Source organism: Hemitrygon akajei, chromosome 2, assembly GCF_048418815.1.
Source record: "Hemitrygon akajei chromosome 2, sHemAka1.3, whole genome shotgun sequence".
Lineage (NCBI taxonomy): Eukaryota > Metazoa > Chordata > Chondrichthyes > Myliobatiformes > Dasyatidae > Hemitrygon > Hemitrygon akajei.
Window position 1 is genome coordinate 103,891,331 of NC_133125.1, and position 21,740 is coordinate 103,913,070.

General features: G+C 40.2%; 1 protein-coding gene across 1 annotated transcript in view; it reads left to right on the forward strand.

Annotated features, from left to right (window-relative positions):
- The window catches only part of LOC140720819 (protein mono-ADP-ribosyltransferase PARP14-like), an 85,054-nt gene extending 68,941 nt beyond the window's left edge, over positions 1-16,113 (forward strand). Inside the window, exons 21-27 of the mRNA XM_073035661.1 lie at positions 381-443; positions 1,452-1,628; positions 3,123-3,302; positions 5,614-6,237; positions 9,046-9,191; positions 13,581-13,755; positions 14,396-16,113. Of these exons, the coding sequence (XP_072891762.1) occupies positions 381-443; positions 1,452-1,628; positions 3,123-3,302; positions 5,614-6,237; positions 9,046-9,191; positions 13,581-13,755; positions 14,396-14,697 (1,667 nt within the window). The 3' untranslated portion in view covers positions 14,698-16,113. The remainder of the gene's footprint in view (positions 1-380; positions 444-1,451; positions 1,629-3,122; positions 3,303-5,613; positions 6,238-9,045; positions 9,192-13,580; positions 13,756-14,395) is intronic.
- Positions 16,114-21,740: the final 5,627 nt, after the last annotated feature.

Consider the following 21,740-nt stretch of genomic DNA (forward strand, 5'->3'; position numbering starts at 1 on the left):
ATCACCCAAGATACAGATGTAATGCAGGCAAATGGGATGAGTGCAAATGAGAAAATCAATAGGCATGGAGATTATTGTACTGAAACGTGGGGTTGCTGAGGTCGGGGAGTGGTGTGTGTGATGGAGGGAGGGGTATGGGGGGGGGTGCAGCGGAGGGCGTGTGGGAATTTGCAACTGAGGGGATGTGGTGGTATAACATGGGGGTTGTGAATGGTCTCTTATCTTGATGTTTCCAATTGTGATTGGAATTTCTGATCAGTTTTCTCCTGGACACAAGAAAAAGGAATTACCAGCTTTGGAGCAATCTGAGAAAATAGATGCTCTTATCACTGAAAATTACACCATGAAAGTAACCAGTCACTAATTTGTTTGCATTGTAGGGGTTTCTCAAGCTATTCTGAGAGCAGGTGGTCAACAATTAGAGAATGAATGTAAGGCACTGGGTAAGTGATTACATATCGACTCTCTTCTCTTAGAGTAAATGTGAGTTCAGAGTGAACCATAAGATAAAGACAGAAGACAAAATATAATATTAATGGTAAGACTCTTGGTAGTGTGGAGGATCAGCGAGATCTTGGGGTCTGTGTCCATAGAACACTCAAAGCTGCTGTGTAGGTTGACAATGTTGTTAAGAAGGCATATAGTGTATTGGCCTTCATCAAACATGGGACTGAGCTCAAGATCCATGAGGTAATGTTACAGCTATATAAGAGCTTAGTTAGACCCCACTTGGAGTACTGTGTTCAGTTCTGATCACCTCATTACAGGAAGGATGTGGATACTATAGCAAGAGCACAGAGAAGATTTACAAGGATGTTGCCTCAATTGGAGAGCATGCCTTGTGAGAATAAATTGAGTGAACTCTTGCCTTTTCTCCTTGGAGTGATAGAGGATGAGAGGTGACCTGATAGAGGTGTATAAGATGATGAAAGGCATTGATTGTGTGGATAGCTAGAGGGTTTTTCCCAGTTCTGAAATGGCTAACATGAGGGAGCATAGTTTTAAGGTGCTTGAAAGTAGGTACAAGGGGAATGTCAGAGGTATGTTTTTCACACAGAGAGTGGTGGGAGCATGGAATGCACTGCTAGTGAAGGTGGTGGAGGCGGATACATAGGGTCCTTTAAGAAACTCTTAAGTAGGTACATGGAGCTTAGTAAAATAGAGGGCTATGCACTAGGGAAATTCTAGGCAGTTGCTAGAGAAGGTTACATGGTCAGCACAACATTGTGGGCCGAAGGGCCTGTAATGTGCGGTAGATTTCTATGTTATTAAATAGGCTTTGCAGCCAGTTATCTAAAAATAATAGCCCAGAAATCAACTTCATCTTAAAGATCAGGGCTAATTTGCAATAATGGACATCACAGGGCGGGTTGGTTAGATGATGCAATGTAGTGGTGATGATGAAGGCTGTTCTCATTCAGTAAGATTTCTCTTTCTTTCGCCCAACGCAGGAGTACAAAATGAAAATAGTGTTGTGACCACAGGGGCGGGAAATCTTCATGTAAAATATGTAATACATATGGTTGAATGGACAAAAGCAAATGACATAAAAGGATCTATTGGCAAAGTTCTAGCTGAATGTGAAAAAGTCCAAATCAATTCTGTATCTTTCCCAACCATTGGAACAGGTAGGTACAAATTGTATGTTATAAATTGCAAACTTTCATATTGAATACTGGTTTCTATTTATGTACATGACAGAATTTGTGGTCTTGCAAGCAGAGTTGTTTATAATTTGAAAGGGAAGATCCAAAAAGGGAAAATTAGATCTTCCTACAGTTCTTCAAAAAATTAATTCTACATTTAACACTTCTTTCTCTCTTCATGTTGGGCACATTTATTATTTGTCTTTGATGTTCAATGAGGCTGAAATGGTATCTGGGCCAGATAACTTCATCCTGAGAATGTACTGCAGTCCTAATTTTATTTTACTTACTGAGGTACAGCATGGAATAGGCCCATCCAGCCCTTAGAGCCATGCTGCCAAGCAATCCCCTGACTTAATAGCCTAATCACGGGACAATTACAATGAACCACGGGGTCATGGGAAGAATGTGCAAACTCCTTACAGGCAGCAACAGGGATTGAACCTGGGTTGCCAGTACTATAAAGAGTTGTCCTAATCACTGGACTACCATGCTGCCCTTACAAAACACAAGCATGAAACACACTTTTCACTGACATTTACACACCCTCCTACAGATTGTGAGTTTCCTCGTTTTGCTGTATTAATTCCAACAGTTGCTGCATTATTTTGCTGAAATAATTTCGATGATATCCCTGCATAATTCAAACACACAACCAATGGTGAGATTGATCATGCTTGGGCACATCTCGAAGGGGATAGATTGAGCCTATAAGATCTTTCATCCTTTTGGTTTCAACTAAAACTGAAAAAAAAGGGTGCATATTCCATGAAGATTTCAAATAGCCACATAGTTTAAGTGTTTTTTTTTTAAGATTGATTACTTCCCATTCAGAACCAGTTTGGGCTAATTGCTTCTCCAGCTGTATAACATCATTACAGTTACCCCTCAAGAAAGCCAGTCAATTCCATCAAACTGCTAGGGAAGACCAGAAGAGTAGAACCAGATTAAGAACTCGATGGTGACCATCACTGAGAGTAAAGGCAGAGCAGTAAACCCTGCAATGTTCCACCACAATTATATCTCAATACCACTGCTGAATTTTGAGGAGCAACCTGACATACAATGCTCATTCCAGAGGACTTGTACTCAGGGACTTGTACTAATATTGTTTTGTGACTGTATGTACTGGATTGTAACTGTATATGCTGTGTGTTACTGTGTGGACTGTATTTTGCACCTTGGCCCCAGAGGAACGATGTTTCGTTTAGCTGTATGCATGTGTATAGTTGAGATTCAATAAACTTGAACTTGAACTACAACTGTGCACAAGATTGAATCCAGATGTACCCAATTACTTGAATTTAACTTCCCTCACTGGCAAGCTGGGGTGTAAACTCATGTATCTAGATGAACGATCCAGGCCTCTGAAGAGTACATTAATATGGTCAAAAATGTTAATGATTTAATTAATTTACAGGTTTTCTTATTCTCCTCATTGCACTGTGCTTAACCGTTCATTTCGTTTTTGTTTAGGAGCTGGAAAACTACATCCCACTGTTGTTGCAAATGCACTTCTGGATGCAATACATAAATATGCGACAGACTATGTTCCATCGGCACTCTCTGAGATACGAATAATATTGTTCACTCCAATAACAGCAAATCTCTTTCACAAGTGTATGAAGCAACGTTTCAGAAGTTGGCAGTATGATGGTGAGGAAGTATTTCTGGAATTAATCAGTATTATACTCTGGGGGAGAAAATAGTAATTATTCAAATTTTGCAATGCTAACTGTAAGCTGCTGAAAATCAGTTTCATCCAACCTTTACCCACCATGTTTCATTCTCAGTTGCTGTTTATGTTTCAAAATATATAGCTTTTTCACAGAAATTCATTAATATTCTTGGTTAAAATAATTTATGATATATTTTGAAGGAGGTGAATTTTAAAATTTATAATGCTCAGCAGTGAATTTCTTTGCTGGCATCTTTATTTCTTCCTGTATCTGTTGAATTGTAGACCAGATCATATTTATAATTAACTGATTTGACAAGATCTTTGAAGAACTATTGGGTTAAGTTCCTCAAACTATTTAGAATCATAGTTCAGATTACTTATTTCAACTTTATCATCTTCCGGAATCGCAGAAGAAGATAGCACCAGCGAACAACACGACCTAGGGCGACGTCCTCAAAAAGGTTCACAAAGCGACTAATTTCACTTCTTTTACTTCACCTTTTTCCTTCAAATGTAGTTCAGCTACTGTTGGAGCTTGTGATCTCCATCTTGGTGGTGTGTTTTCAGCTGATTGAGTGGTCAGACGCCTTGTTGAGTCTGGGGGGTTCTGTGAGGCTTTGAGTGGTGTGTAGATTGGACTCTGTGGTTCATGTTATGTGTTTCTGCTTTCTGTTCCCTCTGTTGCAAATTTGGACGATTTTGATTGGGGCAGTCTGCAGATAAAGTAAGCTGAACTGAATATGTCTGGACTTTCAATTTTGTTTTATGTTCTGTGCTTTATCCTTTTTTCCCATTGCCATTTGTACAATTTGTTTCATTTTGCGCATGGGCTGGTTTCATGTGTTTCTTTGAACAGGTTCCATGATTTTCTTCGTTTTATGGCTGTCTGGAAGGTGAATCTCAGGGTTGTATACTGCATATATACCTTGATAATAAATGTCCTTTGAATCTTTCCATAGATCTCATCACATTGTAGAATCATAGAATTATTGCAGCGCTGAAGGATCTGTGCTGGCTCTTTCAAAAAGTAATTTAGTCGATCCCACTATCTCCGTAGACCTGTGAGCTTTTTATTCTCAAGTACATATCCCAAGTATCTATTTTGAAAGCAATTATTAAATTTGCTTCCACTGAAAGGAGTGCACTACAGATTGATTGCCAGAGAAACATTATTCATCATGATTCTCCTAGTTCTTTTGCCTAACTGTTTTACACCATTCATCAAATCACCTCCCAACATTTTCTGCTTTTAGGAAAGCAATCTCAGCTTTTCTAGTCCTTTCCTGCATCCATGTTGATGAAGGCTTTTGTCCCATAGGCCATTTTACTAATGAAGGGGCTTAGACAGAGTGAAAAATGACTTTCATTTCCGAAAGGGTTAAGAACCAAAGGATGTAGACTTGAAGTGACTGGCAAAAAAAACCTGGAGTCTCTTCTTTTGAGCAGAATCAGGATCAGGTTTAATATCATTGGCATATTTTGTGAAGTTTGTTCTTTTAGCAGCAGCTATATAACGCAATATAGAAAAAAATAAATGAATTTCGGTAAATATACGTAATATATAAACTCTTCACATATGTAGTGTGTGTGTATATATATTATATAGATATATATATGTGTGTATGTATGTATGTATATAAAATTAAATAAATAGTACAAAAATAAAAGTTAAAAAGTAGTGAGGTAGTGTTCATGGGTTCAATGTCCATTCAGAATTCAGATAGCAGAGGGGAAGAAGGTGTTCCTGACTCATTCAGTATGTGCCTTTAGGCTCCTGTACCACCTTCCTGATGGTAGTAATGAAAACAGGGCATGTTTGGGTGATGGAGCTGTTTAATGTGGATGCCGCCTTTTGAGACATCTGCTTTAGATTCTTCACATTATTAGGCAGAGACCAAAAGAGGATGCTGTATGTTCCAAGCGAGCTAGTATTTTAGACCAACATAACTTACTTGGTTTTGGCATACTTTCAAGCTTCCTTTGAAAATCTTATTTCCATACTATTCAAGGATGGGTAGTGTGTGAGGGCTGCATGGCCTACAGGTATTGTCTTGTGTTCTTCGTAGAAAAGAAGATCAAAGGTGTGACCTAACTATCATTGGAGAGGACATAACTGGACCAGGCCCTTCTACCTTTGTTGCTAGAATCAGAATCAGGTTTAATATCACCGACATATATTGTGAAATTTGTTGGTTTGCAGTGTAAATTCTCTCCTCCGCAACGGGAAAAGTTGATAATAAATTTCTAAAGAAATAATATTCTTAATTATGAAATTTAATCTTTCAGAACCAACAACTTCACTATTGGGCCTTGGTCGTCAAATTGAAGAGGTCAAACAAATTGAATATGTTTATCCAATCATTCTAAATGCGAAAAAGCGGTTGACCAGCACAATTGAGATATACGGCATGTCGAACAAAAATATCGATGAGGTTCGAAAGTATATTGAAAATATAATTAAGGAACATTGTACAAGCAAAACAATAGAAAATATAGGCACGCCCTACTGTTCTCTCGATCAAATGCAAGAACTTGTAGATTTCTGTGAGGATCTACAACTCAGAGTTGAAATCCAGCTAAACAACATAGAAATAAGTGGATACACTGAAGCATGTCTAGAATTCATTACGAAATTTAATTTCGTGGTTCATTCTGCCAAGGACCAAATGAACAGGAAACAGGAAGAGGCTCAGATCAAGGCATTTGTGCAGTGGGAGATGATGTATCAAGGAAAATTTCAACCATGCGACCAGTCTCTAAACTGTGACCTTGAGAAAGCTCACCGGCAGAAAATGAAAACCGTAACAGACAAGAAAAATGGTGAAACTTACACTGCTGACTTCAAGAAAATGCAATTGACAGATTCAAAAGGAAAGATGTTTGCAATTAGCAGGAGGCTTCTTGAAGGAGGTACGTCAAGAGCAAAGATGACTGTAATAATGATGTTGAGAACATTTATTTATTTATTTAGAGACTCTTCTGGCCCTTTGAGCCATACCACCCAGCAATCCACCGACAACCCCTGTTCAGTCCTATCCTAGTCATGGCACAAGTTACCAGTTAACCCACACAGTAACTCTTTTGGACTGTGGGAGGAACCCCCCACATTCCATGAGGATAACGTAGAGACTTCTCACATAGGACACTGGGACTGAACTCGCAGTTGCTCCACTCTGAGCTGTAATAGTGTCACGCTAACCCTGTGCTACTTTGGAATGTGGGAGGAAAACACTTTGATTGAGAGACATTGATAGAGTAAACTCTATCAATCTGACATACTCATGACTTTACTAGTGCCAAACCGGCAGATTTTCTAGACAATAGACAATAGACAGTAGGTGCAGGAATAGGCCATTTGGCTCTTCTAGCCAGCACCGCCATTCACTGTGATCATGGCTGATCATACACAATCAGTACCCCGTTCCTGCCCTCTCCCCATATCCCTTGACCCCGCTATCTATAAGAGCTCTATCTAACTCTCTCTTGAATGCATCCAGAGACTTGGCCTCCACTGCCTTCTGGGGCAGAGCATTCCACATATCCACCACTCTCTGGATGAAAAAGTTTTTCCGCATCTCTGTTCTAAATGGCCTACCCCTTATTCTTAAACTGTGGCCTCTAGTTCTGGGCTCACCCATCAGCGGGAACATGCTTCCTGCCTCCAGTGAAATATTACTCATAGAACAGGGCCAAAGATAGGTGGAGGACATGATGTGAGCCTGTAGAGGCGGACTGGCTGCTCACAGTCCAGAACCTGCCTTTTCCTTGGCATTATAGGGTATGCAAAGAAAAGAGCCACCAGGACCGTCACGGGGGCTGCTGAGCGAGCCTCCCGATGGCGATGGATCAAAAGGTGTGACGTGTGGACCAGTGCTGCTGGGCCTGATCAACCTCGGATGGGTCACCTGGGCGACAGTGTCTTGTGTTAAAAGACCCAAAACACCCGGTGTCTCGTAGTTACGTCACTGATGATATGTCCTAGGATGTATCTCAGCATCATTCCCAGACGTCCCACCCTGCAAAAACTCATTTCAGGGAGGTAGCACCTCCGCCCCCCACAACCCCCCTATCCCCCCCCCCCACCCCCCGGTCGACCTCCAAGCATGTATGTAATAATTTGTTTAGTGATTTTGTCTGATCTGTAAATCAAGTTGGATATATGCAGAAAATGTGACATAAAAATATGTACTTATCATGGAGTCATTTTTTTATTCTATTACAACTTTAAGCAAGTCTACAGGGAGTTTGGCCTCAGCAGGTAGGACATCAATAGAATAGCTCCTCAGCAGCTCGCCAGCTAGTTTAAATAACATTAGCTATGCTAATGAATGAATGACACCTGTTAAACTCACCTCAACATGTCTTTTACATTTTAACCCACCATGGGCCATAGAAAAGTCACTGTTGCAAACAGTGTAGCGAGCAATGCTCATTATTTTTGAGGTCGATTGTAAAGCCCGCCCACAGAGAAAACTGATAGGTCTACTTAGCACAAAGAGAAACCAATCAGGATGCTCCCCCTCCCCCTTCTGTTACACAGTAGAATAATAAATTTTCCAATGGCTTAAGGAATGCAGAAATGGAACTCTGTTGACTCTAAGGGAGTACAAAAACAGGGCACCAGAACCTGTTAAAGGGGGTGAGGGAATTGAGATCCCAGTGTGATACAGGACATGCAGACAGTGGGGCCCAGGTATGTCAGTGGGAGTGCAGAAGATGGGACACTATGATGTTAAAAGGAAACTTGGGAATCAGCATCCGGTGACCCAGATTCCAAAATATCAGCATTTACAAATTATTGGATAGTGAATTCTGCTGTGTTACCATATTCACACTGAATATTCATATAACTAATCTTATATCACTGGCTATTTTCAATAATCCTTGATTTCCCTTTCAAGCTTATGTATATATAAAAAGACACAGCAACTGGTCTCTTTATTAAATGCAAGAACTTACAGAATTCTGTGAAAATCTGCAACTAAGAATTGATCTCCAGTGAAACAAAACATAGCAATAAGATACACAGCTAAAATTCTGTACATAACTCATTGTACTATGTAACTCTGTGCTTCAGCTGTTAGAGGACCAGTGATCTGCCAAAGGGACAGATGATCCAAATTCGTGCATAAGGGTCAGCTGCATAGAGATATGAGGGCCTAGTTGTTGTTGTTTATTTTGTCCCACCCTATTCTCCATCAAATGTATAGATACTAATGGTGAATGAGGATCATATCAAATGGCACCACAACTTGGGGTGTCGGGAGTTCAGAGGTCAAATGCGTTGCCCTCCGTAAGGAGTAGTATGCTTTCCTTGGGTGCTCGGCTTCCTCCCACACACTGGTTTAGAAAGTTCATCGGTCATTGTAGATCGTCCAGTGATTAGGCAAATGTTGAATAGGTGGGTTGCTGGGTGGCAAAAGGCCCTGTTCTGCACTGTTCTCTAAATAAGTAAATATTGTACTGCCGCTTAGGGTAAAGTGACCTCATAGCTGGTAATATGAGGTGACTTATATGTTATAGCCAATGTCCAGAAGATGAATAGAGGAAGGACTAAATTGCCTTCACCATATTATGTTGCCTTATTTGTTGAGGATAAGAATGAAACAGGTACTTAAACCAGAAATGACTGGCAAAGCAGTCACCTACAGCAGAAAATTGAAATTTTACCTCAAGTCCTAATGTGGATTCCTAATTTGGATTCATTTTAAATTCCAGGTGGATTTGAACTCCCAGGATTCTGGAGCGACATGAACGGTCAAGAATTTCAGCAGGTGGAACTTCCAAATGGCACCCAGGAATACGACGAGGTGGCAGACAAATTCAAGAAATCTTGTAAAAATTACTTGGTGAAAATAATCAAGGTACTTCAATAAATTTTAATTTCATATTTTCCACTGAGCATTACTCTCAGAATAATACGTGTGTCCTAGCTGTCTACATGGTACACAAGCCAGGGCAGTATGATATGAAGAGCAAGCTGTTGCCCATGCAGCAGGCTCCTCCTGATGAACCCAAAGAAACGGCAGAGACTGATGCAGTTTTGCACTGCAGGGTCAGAGGAGTTGCCAGTCTGCGTTAAATTCAGTGTAGGACTTTCTTAGGGACCCCAGCTTCGGATTTTTCCTTGGGGTTTACCCCCAAAGCCTTTGCCATGAGTGGGTTTAGCCGCAAGGCAGCGGAGGTTTAAGATCAGAGTTTTTCTTTTCCTAGATGAGCTGCCAACCATGGCTGATGAGCCCCATCTGCTCAAAGTGACTGGCTTTAAGGTGCCAGTAACCCACCTTTGCCCCTTCTCCTATCAATAGAAACAGTTCTGTTGGGCTTAGTAACTAAGCCGCCAGGAGCTGGACTTGGTTGTGAGAGGCTATTTGAGATGCACGGTATTGGGAGCATTTAATAGGCAGTGGGAACTTATCCTCATCACTACCCCTGGCTATCACAACCTTAAGGAACCCCTGTTTCGAATGATGCCTGAAGAATGGGCTCACTTAAGCCTCCAACAGCACAAGTGAGTTGACAGTGGGAGGCAGGTGGCCAGAGGGATCTGTTCCAGAAGATGTTGCTCCAGGACCTTGATCCCAATTTTGCAAGAAATTTACTGACTTGTTCTCAAGGTCAGTGAAAGGAACGTCAGAACTCATGCACTACACTCGCACACTGATCACAATGCCAATACTTACGCACACATCCGTTCAAGCATGGTAAGTATATCAGGGATAAACTTCATCAGAGAGGTTGTTAAGGAGCCTGAATACACACACTCAATAGCTTCTTTCCCTCTGCCATCAGATTAATGAACCCATAAACATCACCTCACTATTTTTCTCTCTTTTCATGCTATTTATTTATTATATATTCTGATTGTAATTTATAGTAAATTTTCATGTCTTATACTGTACTGCCATTGCAAACACATTTCACAACATAGATCAGTGATGATAATAAACATGATTCCAAGCAGAAAACCCAGCCCACTTATTGGCTATTTAGTTAAATGGGGAGTGCTGCCTGTCATGGTCAAGGTAAAAACATAGCTATTGGCAAACAGTACTATCTAATCAAATCCAGTATTTCATCTCATACCCCAGTGTGTACTCATCTCCCAATCTCTTCTGCCGCACAGGGTCTAGATTATTCAAGTAACTTCATTTTTGCTGCCCACGCACTTCACCGTTCTCATTTCAAACATATAAAAAGATCTACCTGACAAGATTTCATTAGCAGAGCACCGTCACTCGGAAAAAGATGATACTGTGTCAACACATTTGTAATCTACATCCAGCAGTTTAGACCATGGCAGAGCTTGCAAAATAGTGAATCATCCTGAATGCGCAGACCACGGCTTGGTCAAGGGTAAAGGGCAGTTTATGTGTCAGCTCCCCAGAGGGTATGATTGTGTTGAAGTTCAGCCCCTGAGGTTTCAGATGAGACCTACAATGTGACAGTCTATACAAGAATGGAAAGAGTATTTGGGACATGGCTTACACCCTCAGTTGTGAGCCTTCAATCCTCCCCTCCCCTTCACTGACAATAATAAACCAATTCCAATTCATCTGGAATTCAGGAACAGGTTACTAATCAGTATCCAATAGAAATCTATTGACTCCCACGACTAACCTGATTATACTTCTTTCTACCATATTTTCTGCAGGGATTCTCCTTCTAATCTGGTTTTGATCTGGGCCGCACAGAAGCCTAGTGGTTAACACAACATTTTACACTACAGGTGACCGGGTTCAATTCCCGTCACTGCCTGTATGGAATTTGTACATTCCCTGGGAGCTCTGGCTCCTTCCCACAGTCCAAAAACATACCGGTTGGTAGGTTAATTGGTCATTGTAAATTGTCCCATAGTCCCACTTGGTGGTGCAATAATATCAGTGCCGGACTCCAGAACGAAGGTTCCCGAGTTCGAATCCAAGTTGGGTTGAGCGTCGAGCTAGCAACTCAGCCTCGTAAAAACAAGAATAGCTTGCCACGGAAACACCGTCATGACAGTGCCCTGATAACTCCACTGCTGAGTTAAGGGCTATTCTTCAAATTGTCCCATGGTTGGGCTAGGGTTAAATTGGGGGTTGCTAAGCAGTACAGCTTGAAGGGCCGGAAACGCTTATTCCATGATGTAGCCCAATAAATAAGTGGACTGTTCAAAGTCAATAGTACCAAATTTAAGAAGCATTGTACAAAGAAATGTTGCCATTAAATACTGTGTGTAGCCCTGTCATTGGGATGAATTTCAAAGTATCATTTTAAAATGTTCTCTGACCCTTCCATGTTTCTTTGCATCTTAAAACCTGTTTATCTACTCGCTTTTCTAATTGTGATGAAAGATCAATAGCCAGAAACCAATCTTTCTGCATAGCTTCTATCTGATCTGTTGAGTATTCCCAGCATTTTGTTTTTGTTCCTTGATGTATTCAATATAAGAGATTTGACCCTACCAAGAGCCAAAGCATAACGCCCTGACTCCAGCCAATATCCAAACCACAGCAAGGTTGTGGTCCTCTTGGAGGATCAAGCATAAGCCTCGCCTTTTATGCTTTATGCTGGTTATGTGGTGAAAAGCATCCATATTTAAATTTATGCTCTATCGTCATCATTATGTGCCCTGTCGTATGACATAGGCGACCATGGTCTCTTGCCATTGCTGCCTTCTGGGCAGCATCTTTACAAGACGGGTGACCCCATCCTTTATCAATACTCTACAGAGGTTGTCTGCCTGGCGTCAGTGGTTGCAAAACCAGGACTTTTGATGTGAACCAGTTGCTCATACCTGCCCATACATCCACCACCTGCTCCCATGGCTTCACATGACCCTGATCTGAGGAGGCTAAGCAGGTGGTACACCTTACCCAAGGGTGACCTGCAGGCTAGTGGAGGGAAGGAGCACCTTACTCCTCCTTTGGTAAAGACATATCTCTACTCCACTACCTAACTATAATACATAGTCTCCTTATGTCTCTGTGTAACTACATTCACTCTGAGGTAGTTCAATGGGTGTCTACTTGTGACTGCATTTTCACATTAAGATTACATTTGTCCAGTACTGTTTTCAAATCCTCTGGCTTGATTTTCCTTCTTTTTACCATTCTATTAACAAGACCATAAGATAAAGGAGCAGAATTAGGCCCTCTGGCCCATCAAATCAGCTCCACCATTCGCTCCATTTCCCTCTCAGCCCCAGTCTCCTGTCTTCTCCCATATCCCTTCATCCCCTAAGGTAGTGATGGGCAACTTTAAACAATGAAACGGAATAGTATGAACCTATAGCTGTAAACTTAACCCACCAAAATGTTATATAACCATATAACAATTACAGCACGGAAACAGGCCATCTTGGTCCTTCTAGTCCGTGCCAAAAGCTTACTCTCACCTAGTCCCACCAACCTGCACTCAGCCCATAACCCTCCATTCCTTTCCTGTCCATATACCTATCCAATTTTTTTTTTAAATGACAATATCAAACCTGCCTCTACCACTTCTACTGGAAGCTCGTTCCATACAGCTACCACTCTCTGAGTAAAGAAGTTCCCCCTCGTGTTACCCCTAAACTTTTTCCCCCTAACTCTCAACTCATGTCCTCTTGTTTGAATCTCCCCTTCTTTCATTGGAAAAAGCCTATTCACGTCAACTCTATCTATCCCCCTCATAATTTTAAATACCTCTATCAAGTCCCCCCCCCCCCCAACCTTCTACGCTCCAAAGAATAAGACCTAACTTGTTCAACCTTTCTCTGTAACTTAGGTGCTGAAACCCAAGTAACATTCTAGTAAATCTCCTCTGTACTCTCTCTATTGTGTTGACATCTTTCCTATAATTCGGTGACCAGAACTGTACACAATACTCCAAATTTGGCCTCACCAATGCCTTGAACAATTTTAACATTACAATATTTTTTTCTGGAATTAGCATGCTCTCCTATGAAAGCAAATGCTTCTCAGATATGCTTCCACATGTGATTTTATTGAACTTCTGTCCCAAACCAAATCGCTGATAAAATTTATTTGCCAGGAAGTTGTTCCACTCTGTTAGCAGTTTTGAATCCCAGTTGAATTTGCTTCTAACCCACTGCGTATCTCATCTCAAGAATCAATTGAATCACTATTAAAATTTCAGGTCCAAATTAATGTTTGAATTCTTGATAAAAGATTCATGTACGTATTTGAAACAATTAAATACATGTACTGCTATTATTAATAGTTAGTCAAATTCTACTTCAGAAATTGATGCTGTATAAATTCTTCACCTAGATCGAAAGGATCCAGAATCTCAAGCTTTGGCAAAGTTATTCTGTCAGAAAGCAAACAATAGAAAGAAAGATTCCTGGAGTAAATGTTGAACGGATTCTTTATCATGGGACTACCAAGGAAATTACCCAAAAAGTGAACGTCACTGGTTTCAATAGGAGCTTTTGTGGTAGAAATGGTAAGATGCAACATAGCTTCTTTTTAAGCTGTTAACTCAAATGTAATCTGCATGTGAAGGGAGACAACCTAGGCCTGCTCTTAAGTGAATAGAAGGCCTAACAAATGATGGGAAAGGTGTTGATATGGTAATCGAGAATAAAATCTGAAAATATTGGAGATACTGGAAAAGAAAATATTAATAAACTTAGTATCTTTAAAAATGTGCCTAGGAAAAAATATGAAGTAGGGGAGGCTCTGACCGTTTTTTTTTCTAATCAACTCAGTCTGCAGGTTAAGAGCAGGATAATTGAAAAATTAAAACAAGAAAAAATATACAGATGTTGGAAATGAAAGCACACACAAAATGCTGGACAAGCTCAGCAGGCCAGGCAACTTAATCCAATTTTTTAATAGCCAATTAATCTACCAGTGGGTCTTTGGGCTGTGGGAGGAAATTGGTCATTGTGAATTGTCCCATGATTAGGCTAGGGTTAAATCGGGGGATTGCTGGGTTGCGCAGTTTGAAGGGCCAGAAGGGCTTAGTCTACGCTGTAGCTCAATAAATAAATAGATAAACAAATCATGTGTGTTACATTAGATTATCAATTCAAAAAATGACAGAAACTTTAATCTAACATTTTCTTTTCATTACTTCCTAGCTGTTGCATATGGAAAGGGCACTTACTTCGCCTTGAACGCCGCTTATTCGTGTGACAACAAGTACGCCAGCCCTAGCAATGACGGAAGTAAATTCATCTACCAGGCACGGGTGATCACTGGGAATATGTGTGTTGGACATAACCAATTGTTAGAGCCAACACCAGTAAATGCACAGCTAGATCCAAACAACCTATGCGACTGTGCCGTGGATAATTTAACAAAACCCACCATCTTTGTTGTTTTTTGTGATGACGGAGCATATCCAGAATATCTAATAACCTTTAAAATAGAAGCACAGTGAGGCTGAAGTAGCGTACTTTGCTGACATCACTTTATTTAGTGTTTTGTTTTTCAATATTTTTGCTTATATCTGATTTACTTAGAATTGTATAAATTGCATTCTTGCCATTAATGATTCATTCTGGTAGCCTCATAAAACATAATGCACTATTTTCAAACAATTTATTGCCAAATGAATAAAAGCAGCAATCTTAACTCAGGGATGGAATGTAGGGACCGGCAAAGCAATTGGGGATTTACCTGGACACTTGAAGTACAAATTTTTGACTTCTAAGGTTTATTAACATTTTTTAAAACTGACTCTTACCCAAGTCTATCATTTTTGATCAATCCTGTTATTCTGAAATACAACAAATGACGTAAGATGAGGAGTGACCTTGGCCGGAAAAGTAGGAAAGATCAATCTCCTACAGCAGAGGAGTCAAGTAACATGGAGAAGAAAAGAGAGTTAGGTAAGATGATTGGGGACAGGTGAGACTTTAACTGAGAATGATAGAGGCTGAAGCTTGCCTTACGAAAGTGTGTGAGAGTCAGAAACCCTCAACAGAACATATTTAGCAATACTGTACTGATCTGTGAACTGCTTAGTTATGAGCCTAAGTTGAGTGGCGCTTTTCCAACTCAGTGGATGAGATAAATGTCCTGCTGTTTGGAAAATCTGCCATGATGCAATGTATTATGAATGATAATCCATTAAGAATGTTGTGCAAGTAATTTTCATGACATAAATTTAATTCAATAAAGTATATAGCTGTATATTATACTTGTGCATCTCATAAGTTTCACGTAAAAGAATTAGCAAAGATGAATGCAGATCTTTTGCAAACTGAGGCAGCAGAAATGATCCTGGAGACTAAGAACATTATGCAAGAAATTTGTGTGTGTTGTCATGGAAGAAAACATGAAATAAACTCCAGGAAATATTGAAGAACCTGTTTGGAGAGGTTGAGGAGCTGAAGGAAATAAGCACAAGTGTAGCAAGTACTGGACAAATTAATTGGACCGAAAGAAGAAGAAACAGATCGCCTGCATCCCAAAGTTTTGAAAGAGATGACAGATACACTGATGCTCATTCTAGTTTTTTCATCCTTTGGGAACAGACATTTAATTGTGTGCCTGCCCTTAAGACAGCAATGCTAAAGGAAATAGAACAATATTGATTTTTTAGTATCAATCACTTGATCACCAGCAAGTGGGAAGCCAGTTTGGTGGACGTTGGCTAAACCAAATTATTTTGTGCCTATTATCTAAAATATTCAAAAATGGAACTCTGTTCCTTGTAAATAACAACACAGATCCTGGCACACAAAAAAATTGTACTTTACTGCCCTCTGGTGTTGTGATATTGAAAAAGAATGTCACTCAAACATGCATGTTATTGTGATATTAAAAAAAAGTTTGTTTTTGAACTGAAAAATGCAAGTGTTCAACATCATAATGCTTTTGAAATTGTTTTCACTTAATCTTTTGTGCACTGGATTTGCAAATCACTGGATTTGCAATTACCAGTGTGGCCATTAATTTTCAAAGCACTCTGGAAAATAGTGTATCATGGATATTTTTATGTAGTTCTGGGGATCTATATATGATATGTTAGCTTGGCTGAGTTATTAAACTTCTGCCTCTGTATCATAAGAATATAGAATCAAGTTCAAATAGGAATTAATAATATAATGTAGTTTTGGGGGCTTTTAGCATAATTTCAAATATAGTCATAGTTGCTAGTTAAACAAGAATTTGCAAGGCTTCTTGTTTATCCTCATTGTATCATAAAAAGGCTTAAAGGCAATGACCTGTGGAAATATAATTGTTAGAAGGCAAACATTGAAGCCAATATATTAAGCACAAGAGTTTCTGCAGATGCTGAAAATCCAGAGCAACTCGCGCACAAAATGCTGGTGGAATTCAGCAGGTCAGGCATCGTCTATGGAGGGAAATAATAGGTCGGTGTTTCGGCCGAGATCTTTCATCAGGACTCAAGTGAAGCCAACATACCCACAGTGAATCCTGCATTGTGGAAAGGGGTAAATAATAGACAATAGGTGCAGGAGTAGGCCATTCAGCCCTTTGATCCAGCACCGCCATTCACTGTGATCATGGCTGATCATCCATAATCAGAACCCCGTTCCTGCCTTCTCCCCATATCCCTCGACTCCGCCATCTTTAAGAGCTCTATCTAAATCTTTCTTAAAAGCATCCAGAGAATTGGCCTCCACTGCCTTCTGATGCAGAGCATTCCACAGATGTTAACACATAATGTTAAACTGTTTTTGAAGTTGATGATTTTGGATAGTTTGCATTACTTGTAGTTGTAGATTTGTGTGGCACAAAAGTGTCCCCATTGGCATACTACCTCTACAGTGACTTCTTCACCCATCTAAACTAATTTCCATGGGTGTGTGTCACTCCTGTTTAAATGCAGTTATAGTATAGTATGCCCCCGTGCCAGGCAATTCATGTGATGAAAATTTGCCTTAATGGATTTCATAACTCACTACCAAAATAATTGAAGTTCTGTAAGAGTAAAATTTTATTTCTTATGGTGAGTGAAAAAAAGTGAATAAATTCTATGCGAAAGAAACAAGAATGTTGTCAATGTTTGTCAAGGCTTTGTGTTATGAAAAATCATGATACGGATGGTTTTCTAGGAACTCAAGCCCCTCATAATGCAGGGGGTGTACTGTATCTGATTCCACCAGGTCCTCTGGTAAAGAGTTCCAAACATCAAGCACTCTGTAGAAACCCTTCCCTTAAAATCTCCTTTAAAGCTCCTTCCTCTTACTTTAAAGCTATGTCGTCATTTTTCATAGCTTTAACATGGGGAAAAGATTCAATCTATACTAACTATGCCTCTTATTTTTTCACTGTACTTCTATCAGTTCAATTCAAGTTTAATTGTTATTCAACCATCCATTAATACGGCAAAACGAGGTAATGTTATTCCGGGGCCAAGGTGCAAGACACAGTATCAACAGTCGCACAGATAGCAGTAAGATGCAGCCGCACAAAAACAAAAGCCCAGACCCGATCCAAGAATAATGCAGAAATCTGCAGTTGAGCGCAATACACCCTGTTTTCTGCTGAGTGAACGGTGGGGGTGGGGGGGGGGGGGGTGGGCAGTGCTGACTCCGGCCTGGACGCTGCGCCACACAGCCACAAGCGGAGTGCACCGGCTCCAATGCCTCTCTCCTGACAGCGATAAATAGGCGATACTGCAGCTAGTCCTCGCTCCTTGGTCCTCACTATGACTGAGACCATGCTGCGCCCCCACCATCTGCCCCTGCTCTCCGCCAGTAAATCAATGAATCGAACTTAGGGCATTCCACACTAACAAGTAACCCTTTCAGCTTTCTTTACTTCAAGGAAAACAAGGCCAGTCTATCCATTTTCTCTGTTTCTCTAAAGTTTTCAAATCATGGTGGAACAATGTTCTGGAGGAACTTTGTGGGTTGAGCAACATCTATGATGGGATAGGATAATTTGTGCATCAGGCTGAGACCCTGCATTAAGATCATCTCCTCTGCATTCTCTCCCATGCAACCACATCCTTCCTACAGTGTGGAAGACCAAAAAAGCACATCCTCCAAGTGCAGTCTAACCAGTCTCAAGACAAGCATGCCATAATCCATTTTCACCAACCTAGCTACGGTACTTGTGTTGCCATTTCTTGTGGATTTTAACGCCAATGTCCTTACATTTATCAACATCCCTTAGCACCAGGGATTCCCAGCTTTTTTTATGTTGTGAGCCAATACTATTAGGCGAGAGGTCTGTGGAAACCAGGTTAGGAACCCCTGCTTAGCATCCTACAATTTATTTTCCTTGTATATCTACCCCTATTTGGCTTCTAAAAATTCCTCCTGCTTGTTCAGATTAAATTCCAACTGCAAATGCTCGCTCAACTCCCTGTGTGGTCTCTATCGTGCCTTAGACAAGCATCCTTACTATCCACAATACCGAAATATTATGTTATAGAGCAGGGGTTCCCAACTGGTGGTCCCTTGCTTAATAGTATTTGTCCATGGCATAAAAAAGGTTGGGAAACCCTGTTATTATATTACAGCACAGAAATAGGCCTTTTAGCACATCTAGTCTGTGCCAGACCATTTAAACTGCCTAGTCCCATCAACCTTCACTGAGACCATTGCCCTCCATTGCCCTCCCATCCATGTACCTATCCAAACTTCTCTAAAGCGTTTAAGTTGAAATTGCATCCACCACTTACGCTGGCAGCTTGTTCCACACTCTCAGCACACTCTGAGTGAAGAAATTTCCTCTTAAACCTTTCATCCTTAACCCATGACCACTAGTTGTAGTCTTACCCAACCTCAGTGGGAAAAGCCTGCTTGCATTTACCCTATCCATTCCCTTCATAATTTTGCATACCTCTATCAAATCTCCCCTCAGTCCTCTATGTTCCAGGGCAGCCTTTTTCAATCTTTTTGCCCTGGATGGATTTTCAGGACTCAGAGAACCCCTGTGTAAAAAATTATTATATTTACAGCTCAAAGTACGTTAGCATGATCAATATAATAATCCAAAAATAATTACCAATGCTCTTTTGGGAATGAATTTTTAGCCAACCTTCCTTGGGGGAAAAAACAGGTGGCTATGCTTAGCTTATCTTTCTTGAACTTAATCTCTTTCTTTCCCTTTCATAAATTTTAAAAAACTCATAAGGCAAACATAATAAATTTCAGTTAAATAACTGGCTGGTTTAAGACAAAATGGGATTTAATTTTTCCAAAGGTAAGCTCAGTAAATTTAATTTAAATAAAGGTTGTACATTGATTTTAATTAATGCTACTTACAACATGAAAATTTATTGACAATGATGAATAGTGAAGTTACTAAAAACCATAAGCCAAAGCAAAATGAATAAAAATATAGCCTAAGACACAATTTTATACAAGACTCTGAAAAAACGTTTTCTTTCTAAGTGACATGATCAGGCTCAAATATAGAGCTAACATATGAAAGCTGTGTTTGTTTTTTGTGGCACATATACTCAATTCTGGGTCGAACTTGAGATAAGCACATACCACACAAATTTCTCTTTCAACTGAAATAAGATGATTTCTATCCTTGCTCTTGATGCTTGTTAAACAAGAAAAGCTTGCTCACATATGTAAGAAGTTGAAAACTGCAGCAAAATTGATTTCCTATGAATGGCGGGATACACTTCTTTCACAGAAATCCAGAACTTGTCCAGGGACGGGTCAGTTTGTTTGCTCCAATAAGTTAGTTAGCAGCATGTAAGGGGAAATTGGAGGAGGTAATTTGAGAGGGAGAGGCTAACATCACAGCCCAAGTTGCATGACTCCATTCAATGTTCGGAAAACGCACTTGACGCTCATCAGCCTGGTATCCTCCCCTCCTTGCAATACAGCACTCACTAATCATCAATGCCCCCCTCCATCTCATTTAAAAAACTGAGAATGGACTCGACCAATAAGCACGGTCCTACTGCACACTGCCATACTGGGTTGAGAGACCTCTAACGAGATTGCTAATAGGCTGTTTGGTCACTGACCACCACTGCGAGCACTAGCATTGTGCAAAGTTTTTTAAAAAAAATTTTTTTATATTATTACAATCTCTTGCGGAATCCCGGTTGAGAAATCCTGCTCTAGGGAATAAGGTCCCAACATATTCAATATTTCCTTATAACACAGGTGCTCCAGTCCTGGCAACCTCCTTGTAAATTTCTCTGTGCTCTTTCAACCTTATTTGCATCTTTCCTATACATAAGTGACCAAAACTGCTTCACCGGCATGTGACGTAAAATTTGTGAACTTAGCAACAGCAATTCAATGCAATACATAATCTATCAGAGAGAGAAAATAATAATAATAATGATAAATAAAATAAAACAATAATAAACAAGTAAATCAATTACGTATATTGAATAGATTTAAAAATTGTGCAAAAACAGAAATACTGTATTTTTAAAAAAAGTGAGGTACTGTCCAAAGCTTCAATGTCCATTTAGGAATTGGGATGGCAGAGGGGAAGAAGCTGTTCCTGAATCACTGAGTGTGTGCCTTCAGGCTTCTGTACCTCCTACCTGATGGTAACAGTGAGAAAAGGGCATGCCCTGGGTGCTGGAGGTCCTTAATAATGGACACTGCCTTTCTGAGACACCGCTCCCTAAAGATGTCCTGGGTACTTTGTAGGCTAGTGCTCAAGATGGAGCTGACTAGATTTACAATCTTCTGCAGCTTCTTTTGGTGCTGTGCAAATAGCCCCTCCATACCAGACAGTGATGCACCCTGTCAGAATGCTCTCCACGGTACAACTATAGAAGTTTTTGAGTGTATTTGTTGACATGCCAAATCTCTTCAAACTCCCAATAAAGTATAGCCGCTGTCTTACCTTCTTTATAGCTACATTGATATGTTGGGACCAGGTTAGATCCTCAGAGACCTTGACACCCAGGAACCTGAAGCTGCTCACTCTCTCCACTTCTGATCCCTTTATGAGGATTGGTATGTGCTCCTTCGTCTTACCCTTCCTGAAGTCCACAATCAGCTCTTTCGTCTTACTGACGTTGAGTGCCAGGTTGTTGCTGCGGCACCACTCCACTAGTTGGCATATCTCACTCCTGTACACCCTCTCGTCACCACGTGAAATTCTACGAACAATAGGTGTATCGTCAGCAAATTCGTAGATGGTATTTGAGCTGTGCCTAGCCATGCAGTCATATTGCATTAGCAAGGTAGAGTGAAAAACTAGTCTTGCATACCATTCATGCAGATCAATTCATTATAAAGTTCCAAAGTAAACTTATTATTAAAGTAGTATTTGTCCCCACCTGCTATGCTGAGATTTATTTTCTTGGGAGCATTCACAGTAGAAAAAGAAATATAGTGGAATCAATGAAAACTACACACAAAGACTGACAACCAACCAATGTGCAAATACAAACAACAAATAGTAATAGAGTATTATTTAAATATAGTGTTGAAATGGTTGTTGTGAAGCGCCTAGTGTGGTAGTGTAGTGGGTAGTGCTTGTTGTTCTCACTTTCAGCTTCCACTGCTG